Genomic DNA, 21,447 nt, shown 5'->3' with positions numbered 1-21,447 from the left:
AACATGACAGTCAACTGACAGCGTGGTACCCAGCCAACCAGCTGTTCCTATTTTGAAGATTTTAAGAACTTAACCTCCTGAACAGCCTTCTTCAAAAGGGGTGTGTCTCTGTGTGCATTATATGTTGCCAGGGATCTAGAGAAGCAGCCTAGAGTTCCTAGAGCGTGTTTGGCAACCCTTTGCACCTTCGGGGACCACAGTGGCATTGATTTATCCTCAGTCCCTCAGTCCCCCAAACCCACTGGAAGCACATAATGCTGAAAAGTTTCAGGGGGGCCGACCAAATAGTAAAAACAAAAACAAGATATGAAGGCTATTGATAGAAAAATGTCAAAGAGCAGAAGATGCTGCATTTATAAACACTGAGCGTTTGAAGATGGTCAGAACGCAATAAGAAGCCAGAAACTTTCAAGGGCAGTGACGTGGTGCAGGGAGCACCCCTTGTATGCGGTTTCTGTGGGATTCAAGCTATCTCCAAAAAACAAGAGCACAAACCACTGTGTTTTCTGCTTTCTCTCTAGAAAAGGGGCAGAGGCAACAGCTGATGAATATCAAGAAATTCCTTTACTACAAAAGGGCAGAGTTAACTATTTTTGGAACCTGTGACAACACGTAATGGGGAGAGACTTCTAAGCGAGGAGAAACGGAACAACAGGTCATGAAAATATGGAGAGCAAATATCCACTCAGAAGTCATTTCTGTTCCTCTTTTCTTTCTCTTGATTTCTCCCCTTATGTTATATATGATTCCCCTCTCATTCTTTTTGAAGAGTCCTGAAGTTAAGCCTCTCTCATTTAAGTATAAACTGCTCCCTTCCATCCATCCTAAGCTTTTCTGAACTTCCCTAGCTTCCTGTCTTTTTCTTATAAGAACATGAACTTTGCCATATTAAGTCATAGTCCTCACATTTAAGGGCTTTCATTAGCTTTAACAATCTGAAATTGAGTGGATTTTTGAACATTTTTTACCAATACGTTTCATGATTTTATAAAGTTCGTATTAATTCTTAACCGTAGTTTTTCAAATTGAAGTGTCCTAGTTTTTGTAGGTTATCTGTATGTGATAAGTAAACTTGTTTTAGTTTTCTCATTCATACCAAATATACACACCCAGCATGGCATTTTTAACTCTTTTTTGATGGTACTTAAAATGTCGCTTTTTTTTAGCATGTGTGTAGCTGGGCAGTTAACTGATGTTAACTAATATCAGACATGGTAACTATGTTTTGAACACTCAGTAGCAGAAACTGTGTTCAATAATGTGTTAAGAATTCATTTAATGCCCCCACCTTCTTAAGTATTAATTTGTCCACTTTTCAAACAAGGGAAGTGAAGCTGAGAGACAGGTCAAGTGACAGGGAGATCTTGAAGCCCAACTGTTCCCCAAGTCCAGGTCTTCAGGAAACAGACTATATTTCCACAATAATAACTTGATTTCTCAATTTTTTTCTTTACTTGTAATTTTTTATGTTATATATGCCCTTTCATATTTTTATTACAGAATAGTACCTACTTCGTTTCCTTGTAAATATTATATATCATAGAATTATCTTGTCATTTAAGCACAAAATAGTCTATCCCTTAAAAATAAAAATGTTAAACTGAAGAGAATTCAAATACTTATTTAGGCATTTTAAGTACTTAATGATTTTCTGTGAGAATTTCCTTAACTTCTGTTTTTGTGCTTCATACATGGTTTTTGACGATGATTCGGGATGAATTTAGAGGTGGAAAAATTAACGTAGACAAAACTTACAAATTACTTGAAAAATTAAGTATTCCGTGCAATTATATTCATGTGAAATCTATTTTCAAGGTGAGATGATATCTGCTCCCTGTGTACCCCACCCTAGGAAGGACTTGATTCAATATAGGGAAATGTCAATAGCTACTTGGATGCTTTCTGCAGAAAATGCCTATGAAAAATTAGTCTCTTGAGAATTAAAGCAATTAAGTATGCTAAATATATTCATAATCAAGAAGGAGAGAATTTAGGTAGGTGGCAAAACAAGTTAGTGATAAAATTTGAAATAAAACTAGTTTATTTATTTAGCACTATTAGCTGAAAGTAGGAATGTTCACATAAGATTAGTATTGGTCATATGATTAGATCAAAATCATACAACTGATGAAATGGTAAATGGATTTGATCTTAATAATTTATAGAAGGAATGAGTAATCTTGAGAAAAATGTCATTTTACTCACATCAAAGTAGAAAATCATGCCCAAATTTCTCTTTGTTTGAAGAACCAATAGGGAGGGAACCTGACTCAATTCTTTCACTAGAGGTTGGAGGGAAAGATCATAACTAGAAGAGGAAAAGTCAAGCGTTCAGTTGAGTTTTGCATTAGGAAGATGGTAAATTTCTTGGTGAATACTAGATTGTCCAATCCAGATAGTTAGGAAGATAGAAATCCTGAATCTGATAGTGTTTTTTGAAAGTGACTACCCAGATCACAATCTATGTTGAAACATTACTATTATTGCCAAGTGTGAAGCTTGTGGAATCTACTGGCAAGCTAACCAGTTAGCCTGATATAACTTCATGGATGATGACAGAGGCAGGTTTCTGGTTCAGGAAAAGTAACTTGTTACTCACAAAAATAGCAATTGAAAGAGAATCAGCATTTTGGTGCCATTTCTCCCAGTCTCAGTTCCCAAAGTGTGATGTGATGAGGGCCGGTCCACACATGCATAGGCAGTGGATTGTGTTACCAGAGAGGGACTGCAAGCGTAAGGAAACCGCATCTTTTACTATGAGCTGTAAGCCTGCCTGATCTTTGCCCAGGAGGGTGTCATTATCACTATTATCACGCCCAGTAAACCTACTCTTTCCTGTGGAAGGAGATACTATCTTTTCATTACACAAACGTCCTTCAAATCTAGTTCTGATGAAACTGTCGGTGCCTCTGCTCAGAAACTTGCAGAGACGTGGGAGACAATGGAGAGCAGCCCCCATCATGTATTTCTCTCACTAAGATTTAGCCCCCATGTTCATAAATCACAAAGAGGAGGTTCAAATGTGTGTGTATATATATATATATATATATATATATGTGTGTATATATATATATATATATATATATATATTTCTTAAGAGCTTGCAGTAAAAGGCAAGAATTTCACCTTGCTTTTGTGAATGCAAGTAGCATGTACTGCCATGAGCTATCAGAACTTTAATCAACTCATGTCTAATACCAGACCTAAAGAACACAAGTTTTTGTGCAAGATCTTTACATGTAGAACTTCCCCCCAGTGGTGTCACTCAAAGGGAGAAACAATTATGTACTCTTTAGTTTAATAAAATTCACATTTAATATAATATAGAGGTAATGTATTAAATCTGTATCAAATGTGAAATATGATAAATCTTATTCAGTGATTATCAATTTGCTTTGAATTATCTGCAAAATAAAGATATGCACCTGAAATGCACTTGAGTAAAATGCATGCCATATTTACAAGTATTATGTAGAATGTGCAGCAGTTATAACAAGTAAAGAAATAGCTCCTTAATTGAAACTGACGATTATTTGGACATGGCAGGAATGAAGGTCTGTTTTGTTTAGCAAAACCTTTTTGGAGTGGTTATGAAAACAACATGAATTATAAAAATTAGAGGGGCAGAGGTTGCTTAGAATTTTCCCAAAGCCTCTTTCAAATGACCGCAAATAATTTAAAGCACAAATTGCCTATAAACAAGGCTGATGATATGGATCAGCAATTTTTATCTATTAAAGTAATTCCCCAAGGGCCCTTTAATAAATAATACTTTGCTTTCTTGGGCTAAGTTGTCATATATGCATTAAAATGTTAATTAAATAGAATGCAAGGGAAGGTGTATTGGCCAACTGAATTTTCTGGATAGCTAGAAATTAAGCTGCTTAGACAGTGGACTGTTTTGCTTCAACTTTTGATGTTTATCTTTCTACACTTCATGGGTACACCTTGTAGTCAGAGAAAATAAAATGAATCATAATGAATCTCATTTTGGTGACCAAAATCTCCTAGTGTTTCAGGGCTGTTGTTATTGGCAAGCTCAACAGGCATGGAGATTCTTTATTCCACCAGATCTTAACTGTGTAGTGCTTGGCAAATCAGAAGTTTCTCTGAGCAAACGTCGTAATCTGCAGAATGGGGATACTGATCTAGTTAACCTTGCAGGATTGTGCTGAATATTAAATATTTGTGAATGTGTAGTAGCAGGCTTGGCAAAGAGTAAGCTCTCAATAAATATTAGGTGAAGCTATAACAATCATAATTGTTCAAATATATAGAAAATTGCATTATATTTATTGATTTCTTAAGAAGCTGGCATAAATTCTGATGTGAATGTTCCTTATTGGGTAAATATTTACCATGAAATTTAAGTAAAGACAATGTACCTTCATGACCTTGGGAAAATATTCTTAAATTTCATTTTACAAAATTAATTATTGAGTCATGACTTGAGGAGCAATTCCGTAAGATTTTTTAATCTCTTTATTAAAAAATCTTTATTGCTTTACTATTGTCTTTAATTTGTAGCACGCAAGATATTTTATAGGAAATATCATGTGTCATTTCAACACACATTGCTAGCCTGAGATTACCTTCTTGATTGTAGTTGAGTATGAAATAACATCCTTCTTAATTTTAAAAATTCATGTTATTATTGGGCTTACCTTAAGTTTTCAAATTCTCTAAGCAGTTAATAGCCATTATTAAATCTATAGTATGTAGATTTAGATGGCATTCTGTCAGAAATTTTGGATTGTGAAAAATTAATAAAGTGGTGTCTTTCATCAGAAGGAAAAGAAATGCAGAAATTACTCTTTTATAAGCAGATTATAATAAATTTCATAGGTAATACATACAGGGACTCTGAGGAGACAGAGACCCAAACGTGGGCTTCCATAAAAGAAGCCATTGTAGAGGTAGCATTCTTGTTGGTCCCTGAAGAATGAGAAGCAGTGTGTGTAGAGTACAGTGTGAGAAGTGCTTGGGGAGTAAAAGGTAATGAACCATGACTTGCATGTAGGATGCATGAAGGGAGTGGTGAGAAATGGCTGCAAATGCTAGGCATGGCCAGATGACAAAAATCCTGAGTGGTAGGCTGTGGAATTTGTATTTACTTTTATAGGCAATGGGTAGCCATTGAAAAGTTTTGAGTAGGGAAATAGTGCAAATTTTAGAATGAATCTGGCAACAATGTAGAGTGGTTTGAGAGTTAAAAGGTAGAGAGAGGAGGGAAAGTACATCTCTGCCACCTCTGCCCTATAAATCTGCAACTTGGGTCAACTCAGCCACTTATATTTTTGTTTGGTTCCCTCTCAAGTTTATGATTTCTTACCTTAGTAGGTCCTCCACAGTCTAAGCTTATTTTTTTTAATTTTAAAAATTTTTCAAATTTATTTTCAGCGTAACAGTATTCATTATTTTTGCACCACACCCAGTGCTCCATGCAATCCGTGCCCTCTCTAATACCCGCCACCTGGTTCCCCCAACCTCCCACCCCCTGCCCCTTCAAAACCCTCAGATTGTTTTTCAGAGTCCATAGTCTCTCATGGTTCACCTCCCCTTCCAATTTCCCTCAACTCCCTTCTCCTCTCCAACTCCCCTTGTCCTCCATGCTATTTGTTATGCTCCACAAATAAGTGACTAACTAAGCTTATTTTTTATCTCAAAACAAATAGCTCCATATCCTTTTCTAAATGTTACATTCTCTCTTTTGGCAGATAAACAAAGAATCTTTCACATTTCTTTCCCTACTTCTCCAATGATTCATTGCAATACATTTTGCCTTTTTACCTACCTTGAAAATCTCAATTTTTAAAAATGGTAAATGCAATGGTTAGGCTCTCTCTGCATTTTATTTATCCCTGTTTTCTTAAACTACTCTCCATTCTGACTTATAAGACATCACTCTCTTCTAGTTTTCTTTTAAAATTTCTGATCATTCCTTTTCCATCTGTCCTGTTATCATTTTTTCTTTTGCTGTTCTCTTAAAGTTGAGTTCTTAATTTTCTCTCTCTTTTTTTACTTTATATACTATTCTGAGCAATTTTATTAACTTTTCTTTTTTCTCCAGTTTTATTGAGATATAATTGATATACATTATATTAGCTTTAGGTGTACAACACGATGATTTGATATATGTGTATATCGAAAAATTATTCCCACAATAAATTTAGTAAATAGCCATCAGTTCACATAGGTACAAATTTATTTTTCTCATATTAGAACTTTTAAGACAACTCAGGTTATCTTAAGTTATCTTCTAAGATAACTCAAATATACAATATGGTATTGCTAATTTAGTTACCAGACTGTGCATTACATCCCCAGAACTTATTATTATGTATGTTACATCAGTGTTAGTTACATCAGTGTTAGATGGCTACATGTTAGCCATCATGTACACTTCATCTCTAGTACTTGTTTATCTTATATTTGGAATTATTTATCTTATAGTTAGACTATTTATCTTATATAATATATAATTAATATATAATATATCATATAATATATCTCTCATATATAATACATCTTATGTAATATATATCTTATATAATATGTAGATATATTATATCAATATATCTATATTGAACTATTTATCTTATAATTGGAAGTTTGTACCTTTTGACAACCTTCACCCATTTCTTCCACCCCATCAGCCCTGCCTCTGGCAATCATCAATCTGTTCTCTGTTATGTATGAGTTCAGTTTTTTCTTTAGATTCCACATAGAAGTGAGATCATATAGTATTGGTCTTTCTCTGACTTATTTCACTTGACATAATGGCCTCAAGGTTTATCCATGATGTCACAAATTATAGAATTTCCTTCTTTAGTATTGCAGAATAATATCTTATTCATATTTTCTCAGTTCACCTATTGATAGACATTTAGGATGCTTCCATGCCTTGGCCATTGTAAATAAAGCTGTAATAAACATGGAGGTACGGATATCTTTTCAAAATAGTGATTTTATTTCCTTTGAATAAGTATCAGGAAGTGGAATTGTATGATATGGTAGTTAGTTCTATTTTTAATTTTTTTGAGTAATCTTCATATTGTTTAGAACCATTGTTTGAATTCTTGATCAGATAAATCTCTTTTCTCTGTTTCATGTAAGTCTGTTTCTGTTTGTTTTGTTCTTTTGTTTGGAACATATTTCTGTTTCTTCATCTTCTCTTACTCTCTGTGTTAGCTTCTGTGCATTAGATGGAACAGCCACTTCTACCTTTGAAGGAGTGGCCTCATTTAGAAGATGATACTTACTGCTCAGCTCAGTCTTAGCTTTTGTTTGGCTCTCAAACTTTGTCCAAGAAGCCTACTTTATTCTTAGTGGCTCCCAGTCATTGAGGGAGTGCTAAGACCTATCGGTGTTCCAAAGGGGAGGATCCCAGTCAGCGCCCACATGTGGCCTGATTAGAAGCCCAATCCCCCAGGTGGCAGCTTGTAAAGTACACACATACACCTCTTTCAGAGAAAGACTGGGAGTGAGTTTCTCTGTCAACTCCCTCTGCACCAATTTCCAGGGGGACAACTGGCCAAGGATTTTCTCTTTGTTTGCCACAGTTCTGCTGAACATGTGAGCACAAGCCCTACTGGTCGCCAGATCCAGGCTGTCAAGGGATTTTCATCCCTTGAGTGGCAGCTATAAAAGCTGGGTGCCAGATGTGTGCACAAGCTTGTTTCACAGAGATACTGGTGATCTGGAGGGAGGTGGAGAGAAAACATGAAGGTACCTGCGGGCCTTCCTGGTCTTCGGGGAGGATTGCAGTCTGCTTCTACACCTGTGTTGGATCAGAAGCATGACTCTCAGGCTGTAGCTTTTAAGATAAGTATATAGGCCTCTTTCAGGGAAAAACTACATGGTAGTTGGCTACCTCTGTGCTGGGCTCTGGAAGGATAGCCACCATGAGTCCTTGTGAACTGTTAAGAACTATTTACTATAGCTTTGTGGATCTTGCCGACACAAGCCGCAGCTGGCTTTCAGAGCTGGGTGTTTTGGGATCCTCCCTCTCAGGTGGAAGTCTTAAAAGTTGGGGACTAGAAGTTGGGTCCAAAGCCCTCACTCCTCAGGGAGAAGCAGAGAGTTGTGGGTTCTCTCCCAATTATATGTCACCATGTTGTGGACTGATTGTGTCCACGTTTGTGGACAGATTATGTCTCAGCCTCTCTGCCCTATTTTGATACAGATTTTTTTTCTCCTTTACCCAATATGTAGGCAAGTTAGTTCAATGACCTAGTTTTTGGATTTCCTGCAGAGGGAGTTGTCCCATATGTAGTTGTAGACTTGGTATGTCCATGGGAGGAGGTGAGTTCTGGAGCTTCCTGAGTCACCACCTTATTACCTTTCAAAGACTTTCATTACCACTTTAATGGGAACAAAGCACACGTTTTCTATCCTGAACAGCAAAGCCATGTATGCTACTATTTGTTCATCACCTGCCATATTCTAGGCGCTGTGTTAGGTTTTTGCATATGTTATTTTAACATACATCCAAGGAAGTTGTTATTAGCCTCTCTTTACGCATAGAGATATTGAGGATAAGAATGTTGATATAATTTTTTTATGTCATATTACTGTGGATACTCATGTCTGAGTCTGTCTGCCTGCAAAATCCTTGTGTTTTCTCCTGTAATACACCAATCCTCATGTCCCATCCCAACCAGTTGTCTTCTGGCTGTCTTGGCTTGGATGAAGATACTTCACCTTTATTGTGTTTAAAATAAACAATCCTTCCTTTCTAAACTGCCTTTCTCTCTTTTCTTGGTGATGGCAGCACCATTCTACCTCAGCTATCCAAGCCAGAAACCTGAGAGAGTTCCAGCCTCTTTCTCTTACCTTACCTCCGCATCAGATTTTCAAATCTTTTAAGGTCTATTTTATTCGTACACAAAGTCAACTGGTCTCCAACTGCTATCTACTCAAAGTGTGCTGCTCAGACTAGCATCTCTGGCACCCCCTGGGAGCTTGTTAGAAATGCAGAATCCGACATATTGAAGCTGACTCTGCATTTTAGCAAGTCCCTTGGTAACTTACATGTCCATTAAAATTTGAGTAGCCCTATAAATTGGTTCCTTGTTTTTAATCCTACCTTGTATATAGCTGCCAGAATGATTTTTCTAAAAAAAATCTATGTGATTTCCCTCATTATAGCTCATCGGTCAGTCACTGGTTGAGAATGATGTCTGAGAGCCCCAGTGTGAAATCCAAGGGCCTCTAGGATGTTGGTTTCTAGGAAGTTTTGGCTTCACCCTTATCACTCACTGCAGCTTCACTAACGTCTTCTTTAATCACACTCCTGTTTTGTGCTGTCATGTGTTTATTTGCTCTGATCCCAACTATTAGAATAACCCTTTTCCTCCTCACTTTCAGGCAACCATTCTCTCTTCTCAATGAAAGTTCAGCTCCAGGATTGCCTCTTCTATAAAGACCCTCTTTTGTCTCCAAAAAGAATAGCCCAACTTCCTTTTTCTGTTGTGTATAAAGTTTCCATTGTAACTTTCATGTCATCTTTCCTTTTCTAGAATATGAGCATACAGAGGCACTGATGAGGTATTGCCTTTACATCTTTAGTACCCAATTTTATTTCTGATGCACATATTTAGTTAGGAAGAAAGGAAAGACAGAAGATAGAGTTTCCAAGTGGTTTAAATTTGTATGTCAGAGTTTGGGGAAAAAGGTGGCAGGTCATATAATTTCCTGTAATATATTTTGAATACTCTGTTTTTAGTGTAATTTCAGAGACAAATTTGAAACACCTCATCTTAATTTAAAAGTGAATTCTGTGTTTTGATAGCTCAACTTTCTTGTGAGGTCATTTATTTTAAGTGACACCTCATCTTTTTACTAGCAAACTGAGCAAGGGAAAATGGTAACATGAAAAGCTTTAATTCTGTTTTCTGAAAGCGTACTATCAGAATATCAATAGAATCAATTTAATATGTTCTTTTATACTCATGTTTTCAATCATTCATTCAAACATAGTCACTAATGTGCTATGCTAGGGGAGATCCAGTACTAGACATTGGGAATATAAAGGATAAAATACCTACCTTCATGGTGTTCATTGTCTTAAGGTAAGACATATATTTTTAAATTATATGTAAACTGAATGGGTTGTTTGGTAAAGTTCTTTTTGTAATGCCTTGTAGAGACTAACCACTTAATGAATTTTTTTAAACAAGAGGAAAATGGCTTCACTGCTCTTATTTTATGCTGTGTATAAATGATTAATGTGTAACATTTCTAAAACCTGTAGTATTCCCTGAAGTGGGGCCCGAGATTTTGCATATTTTTAGTAATATATACTTAAAAATATCTTTCCCTATTCTTCCTAGGTTTAGGGATATATCAACTCTTTATCCAATTAAATGCACATATGTCACCAGAATCATAAAATTGTTTAGGTGATAGATCATGTTCTTAATATCTTCTGTCAGGCATTCTTTTGTTCTTTAAGGTACTAAGAATATAAGAAACAAATGGCAAGCTTCCTGTCAAAGGCAATTCTAGAAGGGATTTAGGGGGAAAAAAAAAAGCTTTCATTCCAGGGTAATAAACTTAATGATACAAGAAGATTCAGAGTCTTATAAAAACCCAGAGGTGGGCTATCTGATGTGGCCTGGGGAAGACAGAGAAGAATATTTGGGAAGACTTCTAGAGGAGGATACTTTTCTAAGAATTAGTAAAAATTAGTAGGTTAGGAAGTGAAAGAGGAATATTCCAGACAGAAGAAACAATAGCAAGATAGTTTGGTATTTATACTGTAACTAATTCAGAGCACCCAAAGTGTGAGGTACAAGAAAGAGAAGGATTAGAGCAGACACCATCAGAGACATCTTAAAGGACCTGGGATGCCAACACGATACAGTTCAGGTTTTGTCTTGAAGACAAAAAAGAAATAAGTGAGCAATTTAACAGGTGGTTAATGGGATCAGATTTGTATTTTACACAATTTATTTCTACTTATATACTGTCAATATGCATCATGGTGTACTGACATGTCTTTCTTCCTGATGTTTCTCTGTGTGGTTTTGGAGTTAGTTCAAATCCTGGTCTACCATGCGTGTGGGCCTGGGGACAACTGACATAAGAGTTCTGAGCTCCAGTTTTCTCCTACAGGGGAAATATTAAATAAATACATTGGTACTCTGTCAGTTTTGCTGCTATTATGTGTGTCAGTCCTCAGATTTGAGTCTTTCTTGCTCATACTTTCCTTTTTCCTGCTTCCCCTACTGCTGATTTTGTTACCCAGGCTCCCTCATTACTGACTTCTGTTGCTTTCCTTTTCCTTCTCTCTACTAAAATTAAAACTTTCCATCTTCAGTAATATAATTTTCACCTATTCGGTGTGGTTTTTATTTTTTGGTAATTGAATTAATGTTTGACTGTTAACTCCTTTGGGTTGGATCAAGGAGCAGTTATTTGGATTTGTGGAATTTTGTTTGAACTTTACATCTCTAATTTTTTCTAGTATCAGAGGACAACTTTGATCTTTTGGGAAAAACAAAACAGAACAAGTCAGATGGCCAAGTTTAAACCTTGCTTGAGAGTAATAAAGCTTTCATTACTTAGCAGATAATGTATTTTATTTTATACTGCTACTTAGTAGGACTGTAACTTTTAATTTACACAGTTTTGTATAACCAAATTGGCAGGAATTACAGGCACACTTGACTTTTATGGGTTTGTTAAAGATCTTATAACAAATTATGAGTGGGATGGGGCTAAAATAAAATAAATTTAATTCTATGACATTGGCTTTAATCCAGAATTTAAAAATAGCAAGTTGAATCTTGTTAGTCTACTCAGATAATTGATAATATGAATTTAAGCGTATGTAATTTTAAGGTGCTATTATTGTTGAATGAGCTCTGGGCCCAATTTGACAAGAACTGATCCCAGCTTTTCCCCCAAGCTTAACTTCATCTCATTCGCACTTGGGGCTTCATTCCAGTCCCTGCTTCTTCATGCTGCTCCATAAACATGGATTCATACTCCTTTGTGAATTAATCTGAAGCTCTTCATATTTGATTCCCAGCTCAGACTGCCTCTTGGATCCCTCGTATCCAGCCACCTGGTCTACCACTGAACTTCTGCTGTTGAACCGTTAGAGGTTCATTTCATGGGCAAAAGTGCAAAAGATGAGATGATAGGCTGGATGATGTGAAGGAAGCAGAACTTGATATCTAGAGCAACCATTTATTGTATATTTTCAGTCCTCACAGCAACTTGATGACATAGGGAGTGAAAAATTCCATTTTTCAGATGAAGAGCAGGAAGCTCAGAGAGTTTAATTTATGTGTCCCAAATCCCACATACTTTGGGGCTAGGAATATAATGTTAGCTCCAACTGTTTACAAATTGTCAGATTTTTACCACAGTATAATGGCCCTTTAGCACATGCTCCTTGTACTCAAGCTGTTTGCAATGTCATGGGAAAGTTAAAATATAAGTAAGTAGCTTCATTTGAAATTAGGGGTCCTTGTAAGTGTATTGCCTACTCTCCAAAGTTTTCTATTTGTAAGTGATTCTACTAGGTTTTTTGTTGTTGTTTTTTAACTCTTCCCCAACTCTAGACATTCCTGATTTCTCTCCTCAATGCATATAACATTTTAATACATTGAGTCCTCGTGACTTCTCTGTTCATAACTTCACAGATCCTTGTTCTTTAGTTTGTACTCACTACCTCCCACCTGGTTTGCACTTCTCTGTTCCATCCTGCTGTTCTCCATTGCTTCCAATTGGTCATGCCCAACTGGTTATTCTACACGTTTACTTCAGCTAGCCATTTTCCTACTCAGAACCTCACAGTGTTTCTGATGCTTTTAGTAAATGGACACAGCCCACTTTTTTGTTTCTATTTCATAAAGCTCAAACATGAATTTTCCAGAAGAGCCAGGTGAATCCACTCTTTTTTACCAGAACCCACCTTGTTGGTCCCTACCCCCAGTCCTTCAATGATTATGTACATTCCACTTCCTCAAGATGCTCCGTAGCTACTGCAGTTACTGTAGTGCTGATACCACTCCTGCAGCTTCTGAAGTTTACAGTGACCTTGAACGTCTCTGATTTACCCTGATGTTTATGCACATCAGCAGCATGAGATTACAAACCATCTCACATGGCTATAAGAAGGTACTGAAGGAGAGTGGAGGAGAAAAATGAAACATGTAATTGAAAAACAACCTAGAATCCTCATCATCTCCCACATCTTTTTCCATTCCCACTATGGCCACTGGGTTTTAAGTGGTGATTTTCCACTTACCTTTTTCCAACTTTGGCATCATTTCATGCAGTTTAATATACTTTATTTGAGATAAGAATCCAATGTAAGATTCATCTTCCTTCAAGTATTAATTGTTATATATATTACACAAATACGTTTATTTATTTTCTGTATTTTTTATATTCACAATGTGAGCCCACCAGTCATTTTTTTTTAGTAGGCTAATGACAGGCTGAAGCAAGGAAGAATCACCATAGAAGAATTTAGATCAATTTATCGAATTATGGCACACAGAGAAGAAATTATTGAGATTTTCAACACATATTCTGAAAACCAGAAATTTCTTTTTGAGAAAAACCTGCTTCAATTTTTGATACAAGAACAGTATGCACTTGACATGACCAAAAATACTGCGTTTGAGATCATTCAAAAATATGAGCCTATTGAAGAAGGTATGCTTACATTTCAAAGTTTTCTCAAATATCTAAATGTGAAGTTTTTTTAATGAATTACAGTTATCAAATTGAAATTTTTGGATCGGTCATATTTATTTTGGATAATGTAAAATATTGACAATTTTATTTCTATATTTTAGAGACTACATATGTACTTTTAGAAAAGTGCACTGTAAAAACAATTACATTCTTTCCTACTTCATTGACCAGCTTCCTTTTTTTTTTTTTTTTAACTGCCTTGGTATATCTCTTAAGTGTTCAGAGATGAGCTTAAGCCTGGAAAGCAAGGTGAGATTCTGTTACATGTACTGTGATGAAAGAGTCTTCATTTTCATTAATAACTTAAACACAAAGTAATAGTCAGTCTTCTATATTTATACATTATACTATTGAAAAATATATAGAAGTATTAAAGCTAAGTGAAAACTATTCTAGGAAAAAAGTAAAATATTATAAAATCACTACCTCATTGTTTATACACATAATTGTCTATAACATATCATAAACATTAAAAAATTTTCACTTTTTCTTCATTTTTGAATATAGTCATCTGGTTTATTTTATTTTATTTTTTAAAAGATTCATTTGTTTGAGAGAGAGAGAGAAGGAGAGAGCACAAGTGGGGGGAGGGGTAGAGGGAGTGGGAAAAGCAGACTCCACACTGAGTAGGGAGGGAGCCTGACATAGGGCTGGATCATGACCTGAACTGAAGGCAGATGTTAACCGACTGAGTCACCCAGGTGTCCCTAGTCATCTGGTTTGAATTAAATGACCGTTAAAGCTAATGATGAGTCATATAATTTTTGATCTTCGTTCCACTTTTTAATGGGTAAAACACTTCACATTTTTTCCACTTATGCTTATCTTTAAATGAAATAATAAAGACATAATGTAATAAAATATTCACATAATTATGTAAAAAAACCATCAAAATAGTGTTTAGCTGTACACAAATTAATAAAAAAGCTCAGAATATTTATTTAACAAGGGAAGTATGAAAGTTCAAGTTCTGCCTTTGAAAGCTAGTTAATGTACCAGTGTTTAATATATGATAATATGGTTCTAACAAAATCAAAAATTTCTTCATTGAGTCATATATTCATGACTTATTCAAATATTTATTTGTGGCAACCAAATCTGCTTCTGGGACTGGGGATACTGCCTTATGAAGAATAAGCCAAACTAGATCTTATGTTAATGATGGGGGTGTGAGAGAGATTGACAATAAATAAATATCTAAAAGCCTGATTCCACAGACTGCTCTATACTGTGAGTGACAGAGAATAAACAACCCAGGAAGACTAGTTCTGGCTGGGTGTTTAGAATGGTTCACTCTGAGGATGTGACCTTCAAGCTGAGACTGAAATGATGAGAATGAATTCGTGATATAACAAAATGGGAGAAGTTTCTGAGGTCAAGTGAAGGAAAGTATTGGACGGACCAAATCACGACTTGTCTTGCAGATCGTAATTAGGATTTGGGCTCCATGACTCATTTTCATGAAAAGATTTTGGAAAGTTGTAGTGGTTACTAGTACTGAATGCAGTACTAGTAAGAGTTTGGTGTGATCACTATTAAAATTTTTGCAGGTTTGCAACAAGATAATGAGTTTGCACAAGGATGTAAAACAGCTATATCACTAAGCATGGCTGATGAGTTTAGCTGACTACTTGCTTTTTTAATAGCAAAAACGTCATCTAAAGAAGTAGTGAATTGATTTATGTTTTGGCTCAAGCTCTTTATGCTACTGCTGGCTGGAAACAACCAGTCCACAGATAAGCTCTTTGAGTAGCACTGATGTAGTAGTGAGTATTCAAAAAAAAAAAAAAAATTAGTTTGGCAGTTACCTGCAGGTGGTAAATCTAAAAAATAGAAAAGGATAATGGGGTGGTGGCAGTGACATCTTGGAATTGTGTTTGCATTTTAACTATAATTCATCTATTTCATCGTTTAAGCCTCCCTCAGCCTCAGATACTTTCACACACACAAGACCTTGTGTTTCATTTACATGCTTATTGATCACTTATTGAGGCCAATTAGAATTATGATTGGATAGTCTCAAATGCTGCTGGCTCCTCAATCTCATCCCACTTTTGTATGCGATGTGTAACCAAATGAGGCTTTTAAATATCTGTTAGATTAACTCTCATCTCAATCTGGTAGCTTTTAAGGGCACAAAATGAGTTTGTTTTTTTCCTATTCCATTATCAAAGATATTAACTTAATTATTCAGTAGTTCAAAAGAGCTATAAAGCAATCACAGCTCCAGAAAAAAGAAGGAATTTATGCAAATCTTTACTATTACAATATATGATGCATTTGCTCATATGCTCCTATACTCCTAAATTTGCATGTATTTCAAACAGAGTTTGCATGCCTCTAAACATCTTATGTATTCTCCTCTGGCTTTCATTTTTTTTAAACCAAAATTATAATAGCATTTGAATGCTGGCTTTTTCACTTTTATGAAGTAATAAACATTTACTTTTGTCACTTTTTTTGATACATTATTTTTAATTGCTCCTTAGTACTGTATCATATTTTGAGCCTTAATTTGTTTTCTCCCCCATTTATTTTGCTTTTATAAATAATGCTAGCGTGAGTGAGCATTCTTGCACATCAGTCTTTGTCTGAGTCTCTATTTCTATAGTATAAACTCCCAGAAATAAAATTCTTTGCCAAGGATCACTCTCTAGTTTAAAGTGAATGTTCACACCACCTGTCATTTTGAGACAAACTGAATTATGAACAATAAAATAATAATAACAACTAGCATTTATAGAGCTAATTTATGTAAATAATTTATAGGGATAGGAGCTATGATTACCATCATTCCAAAGATAGGGAGAAGTTAAGTAACATGCTTAATGTGTAAGAAGTAAATAGATATAACCAAAACTATCTGATTCCAGAGTCAGTGTTTTGCTTAAATACATAATTTTGGTAATATTATGTCAATGGTATAAAAGTTCAGAGACAGTTTATTAGAGATGCTAATATGCGAATGATCCAGCAATTCCATTCATAAGTACGTACCCAACAGAAATGTATCCATATTTGCAATGAAAGACATGTACTGATTGTTTATAGCAGCATTCTTAGTAATAGCCTCCAACTGGAAATTATCTAGCTGCTCCTCAAGAATAGAATGGATAAATAATTGTGGTGTACTCACACAATGGAATATTACAAAACAATGGGAATAAACAATGTCAACTATGTGCAATTATAAGAATAAATCATAGCAACAATGTTGAGTAGAATAAATCAGCCACAAAAAATACATACTGTGTGAATTCATTCCTTTAAGGCACAAAAAACAGAGAAAACTAAGCTAGGTGATTAGAAGTCAGACCACTGAATACACTTGAGTTAGCGGGAGAAAGTGAAAAGTTAGCAGAAGGCAGGCTTCTGGGATGTTGCAATGTTTTGTTCTTTGAGGTAGGTGCTGCTTATCTAGATGTTTAGCTTATGGAAATTCATTGGCCTATGATATGTGTATTTTCTTGTATGTATTTTTAAAACATTAAAAAATCAGAGATGAACTAAATAATATACTCTCTACTTGAATGTTGATATAGAAGAACTAGGGGTATTCGTTAGAAAAAATTTTTTGTTTCCACAGAAAAATTAGAAATAGTGTCAATTTTAATTCTAAATGAATGTTTTAGAAACATGCTCTACTACAGATGTAATTTTTATATAGTTAATGATATTTATAGAGTTATTTTACAGATATTTATACAGATACTTTATATAGTTAATGAGATATATTTTTATACAGTTAATGATATTTCTGCATCTCTTTAATTTATTTTTTCTAGTTAAGAGAGCACACCAGATGTCATTTGAAGGTTTTATAAGATACATGGGTTCACCTGAATGTCTAATATTTAAAACTGACTGTGGAAAAGTTTATCAAGATATGAATCATCCATTAAATGATTATTTTATTTCAAGTTCACATAATACGTACTTGGTATCTGACCAGTTACTGGGACCAAGTGACCTTTGGGGATACATAAGGTATTTATTTTGATTTTTTTATCCATTACATTTTACAGCACTTGGAAGTTCCAGTAAGTGGTAATTCACAGTAAAAGGCGGCTATGGATGTTGTGCAAAAATATAGGAAAAAGAAATTTTGATTTGTGAATATGTTGGAAAGCCAACCTTTGGGTAGCTGTATAATTATTCTATGGTTTAGTATCATACATTTTCCTTCAAGTTCTGCTTGTTGACCTCCTTTCCCTGATTATTGTCCCTCTGAGGTTTCCTGAATAATTTGGGTACCTCTTATAGGAAACCATATGAAGAAGAATGTTCTTATCTTATTTCACCAAAATATCTTAGATTTAAAAAAATATATATGGTTAACATTATTTCCCAGACATTAAGACACGATGCTACAAGTAAAGGCAATGCATAAATCGATAAATTATATACTTTATCATTTACAGATTAGATAGATAGACTTATATGTCAAATGATTTACATAGATTAAGTGATCTATGCTACACCTTTAATTTTGCACTCCACAGTGTATCACACTGTTAATACCAGGCTTCAGCTTAGGCAGTCAGCTGAGAATACATTGGTGAATAAGATATTCAGAGCTTATGTGTTCATGACAACAGACATCATAAGCAGGTAGGCAGATTGATATTTTCAGGGACAGATGAGTCTCATGGAGAGGGTAAACTAGGGTAATGTGAGAGAAAGTAACGGTGGCATGGAGGGTTTTACTTGAGAAAGACTTCTCAAGAGGTGATATAGTTTGGTGTGAGTGATGATCAAGAGGAAGCCTCAGAGATATTTGGTAGGAAGAACACACTAAATAGAAGAAATAATAAATGCTCAGGCATATTCAAATGAGAGAAAGCAAGTATGGCTTGCTTCCAAGTATGGAAATGAATGGAGACTGAAGGGAGTTGAGTTTGAGGAAGTAGATAGGGTCAGTTTCTGAGGATCTTAGAGGCCATGGAAAGGAGACTGGATTTTATTCCAGTTTCATTAGGAAGTCATTGGAGAGGTTTTCCTTAAAATGATGTCATAATTCGATTCACTTTCTACTGTTCAGAAAAGACTGATGGTGTAGGATTGGAGGTAAATGATGACTGGAGAAGATACTGTAGCAATGCAGCTGTTGATGTTCATGTAGATGATGAATTCATGAGGGAGCTGTTGAAATCAGTGGTTGAATTTGAAATATGTTAAGGCGGCAGAGCCAAAAAGACTTACTAGGTGATTTGAAGGGAGATATAAGGAAAAGAGAATACTATCAGGATTTTTGGCCTGATAACTTAGCATACAATGATGCTATTGACAGAGATAGTGAAACCTGATGAGATCATTCTAGGTTGTGAGGCAAAAGCAAGAGTGTAATAGTTTCCACATTTAGTTAAGATTCCAATTCTTTGTCACAGGGCTAAGTCAGACAGTTAAGTATACATATCTGGGACTTAGAAGAAATATATAAACTAGAAAAATAGAATTGGGAGTCATCAATATATAGATTGATCAATATATCAAAGCTATGTGACCAGTTGACACTAATTAAGGAAATCATGGGTGGAAAAGATAGCTCATAATTCCATGATAATACCAAATTCACAAATAAACATGGCTTGACCCATTTAAAATCTTGTGTAAACACATGAATCCATGAGCTCAGAAGTGTATCCATTGAGAATTCCATAAGGATAACCCAATTCGTAGCTATACTTTCACTACAGAAATTTCTACTCATAATTTTTTTTTTTAAATGAGAAAATATGCATTTTAGTTGGGTTGATAGAAATGCAGGACATTTACTTTTGAATGAAGAAAATGTTCCACCCAGCTAAACATTTAAATTTTAATTTAATTTAATTGTATTCAAATTTAATTATACTTCTTCCACCCACTTGTGGAAGATACAATTTTAGAATGCAAGTTTTTCAAAATTCTCTATGCATGAGAGGTAGAATAATGTAATGTTGATAGATTAATGCAAAGTTTCTGGAGCTGATCTTTCCTCTCTTTCCCTCCTTTGTTAATTATGTGACTCCTACCACTTCTTTGAGTCTCAACTTCCTCATCTCTGAAAGAGGAAGACTAATATTAACTACCTTATAGCATTAAATATTTTAATCCATGAAAAGCCCCTTAAACTTATTTAAGTGGATTTTTTTAACTGAGTGACAGAGAAATTTCTATTATTCATTTCCAAAAAGGTGACTCAGTGTGAAATAGTAGAAAGTAGCTTCCCTAACACCATTGGGAGAGACACTATTTTCTTTCTTTTTAAAGGTTTTTTAATTTATTTATTTGACAGACAGAGATCACAAGTAGGCAGAGAGGCAGGCAGAGAGAGGAAGGGAAACAGGCTCCCTGCTGAGCAGAGAGCCCGATTCGGGGCTCTATCCCAGGACCAGGACCCTGGGATCATGACCTGAGCCAAAGGCAGAGGCTTTAACTCACTAAGCCACCCACGCACCCCGGCACTACTTTCTTTTATGTGTCCCCAAATAAAAGGAGTTGGCTTGACACAGTGAAATCCACTCAAATCATTTTTGCCGGGGACCAAACCATGTAGTGGAAATAAGCAGTTTGGTAAAGGTTGGCTTGATCTAAGGATAATTACAGCTATCTAGAGAAGTAGCAAGAACCAGTATTATTTGGGTTTTCCTTCATGGAAAGTTTTCTTTCACAGTTTGGTTTTTGGTAGTTTTTTTTGTTTTTTAATCAGAACGTTCAAGATTATTCTCTGGTAATAGCCCAGAGGACTGATTTTTTGTAGCAGTTAAAAAAAGGCAAGATAATTTACTTTGACAATCAACAAAGAGGAGAGTAATGCAAATAATTTTTAATGGCAATTAATAAAGTTTACAAATGGTTATTGCTTCTTTTCCAATTTAAAATCTAAATATGTAAATAAATCTACAAGATGAGAATTACATTCATTTTGAATTCTACAGATATAACCCAGTTTAGGACTTCTACGTAAATTAGATCATCACCTAATTCATCCATGGAAATATTAATGGGTAAAGAAAATTTTCTTTGAAGAGCACACTAGGTCATTCCTCCAAAACAAGAATAAGCAGATGAACAAAACTCTGAAATTTTACATTATAGTGCATCACTATATGCCTAAATAAAGCCATGTACACTTAAAAAAAAAAAACAAAAATGGTCTTAAAAAACAAACAAACCTCAAAAAAACTCAAAAAATATTTAATTATTTAATTTTATATTTTACATTGTTTTGGTGACGCCTCCAGGATAGACGAGACTTCCTTCCCCTCTAATGCTGTCTCCTCGGATTCCCTCCATCTTTCATCCATATTATTTCCAAAGGAGCATAAGATCTCTCTATTTTCTGAATTCAGCCCCTGGATTTTGGGGTCATAATTGTTTTATCTTTGTTCAGTTAACACTTGTCCCTTAATATTGCTTGAGTCCTATCCTTAGAAAGTTGACTAAATTTGATCCCCCAAGAAGTGCTAGATCTAAAAGTTTTATTTTCTCATATGGCTCCTTTGCTTCTGTTTGGAGGAACTGCTGATTTTCTCTCAGGTACTTGGTGTTGGGACCACACTCCCTTTTCCTGTTATGGCTTAGGGCAGGGTTTTTCAAATCTTCACATATGAGGTCAGATCGTTCTTTGCTATGGAGGCGGGATGCTGGTTCTATGCATAGTAGAATGTTGAGCAGTAACCCTGGCTTCTACGATCTAAATTCCAGTTGCAAATTTCCTTTCCATTCCCAGTTATGGCAACCCAA

The 21,447-nt window shown here is 35.2% G+C and overlaps 1 protein-coding gene across 7 annotated transcripts in view; it reads left to right on the top strand.

Moving 5' to 3' along the window:
- The first annotated feature begins 13 nt into the window (after positions 1 to 13).
- The window catches only part of PLCZ1 (phospholipase C zeta 1), a 48,210-nt gene continuing 26,776 nt past the window's right edge, over positions 14 to 21,447 (top strand). For 3 of the 7 annotated variants that reach the window (XM_032855424.1, XM_032855422.1, XM_032855423.1), the window contains exons 1-5: positions 14 to 100; positions 522 to 677; positions 1,692 to 1,815; positions 13,446 to 13,677; positions 17,505 to 17,706. In XM_032855424.1, coding sequence (XP_032711315.1) covers positions 667 to 677; positions 1,692 to 1,815; positions 13,446 to 13,677; positions 17,505 to 17,706 — 569 coding nt within the window. In that variant the 5' untranslated portion in view covers positions 14 to 100; positions 522 to 666. Of the gene's footprint in view, positions 101 to 521; positions 678 to 1,691; positions 1,816 to 13,442; positions 13,678 to 17,504; positions 17,707 to 21,447 lie in introns of those variants that run through there. The other 4 variants (XM_032855428.1, XM_032855425.1, XM_032855426.1 and 1 more) reach the window with 4 other exon arrangements.

Source organism: Lontra canadensis, unplaced genomic scaffold (genome assembly GCF_010015895.1).
Source record: "Lontra canadensis isolate GAN:19392208 unplaced genomic scaffold, GSC_riverotter_1.0 scaffold9, whole genome shotgun sequence".
Taxonomy (NCBI): Eukaryota; Metazoa; Chordata; class Mammalia; order Carnivora; family Mustelidae; genus Lontra; species Lontra canadensis.
This window is presented reverse-complemented; position numbering and strand designations above follow the sequence as displayed.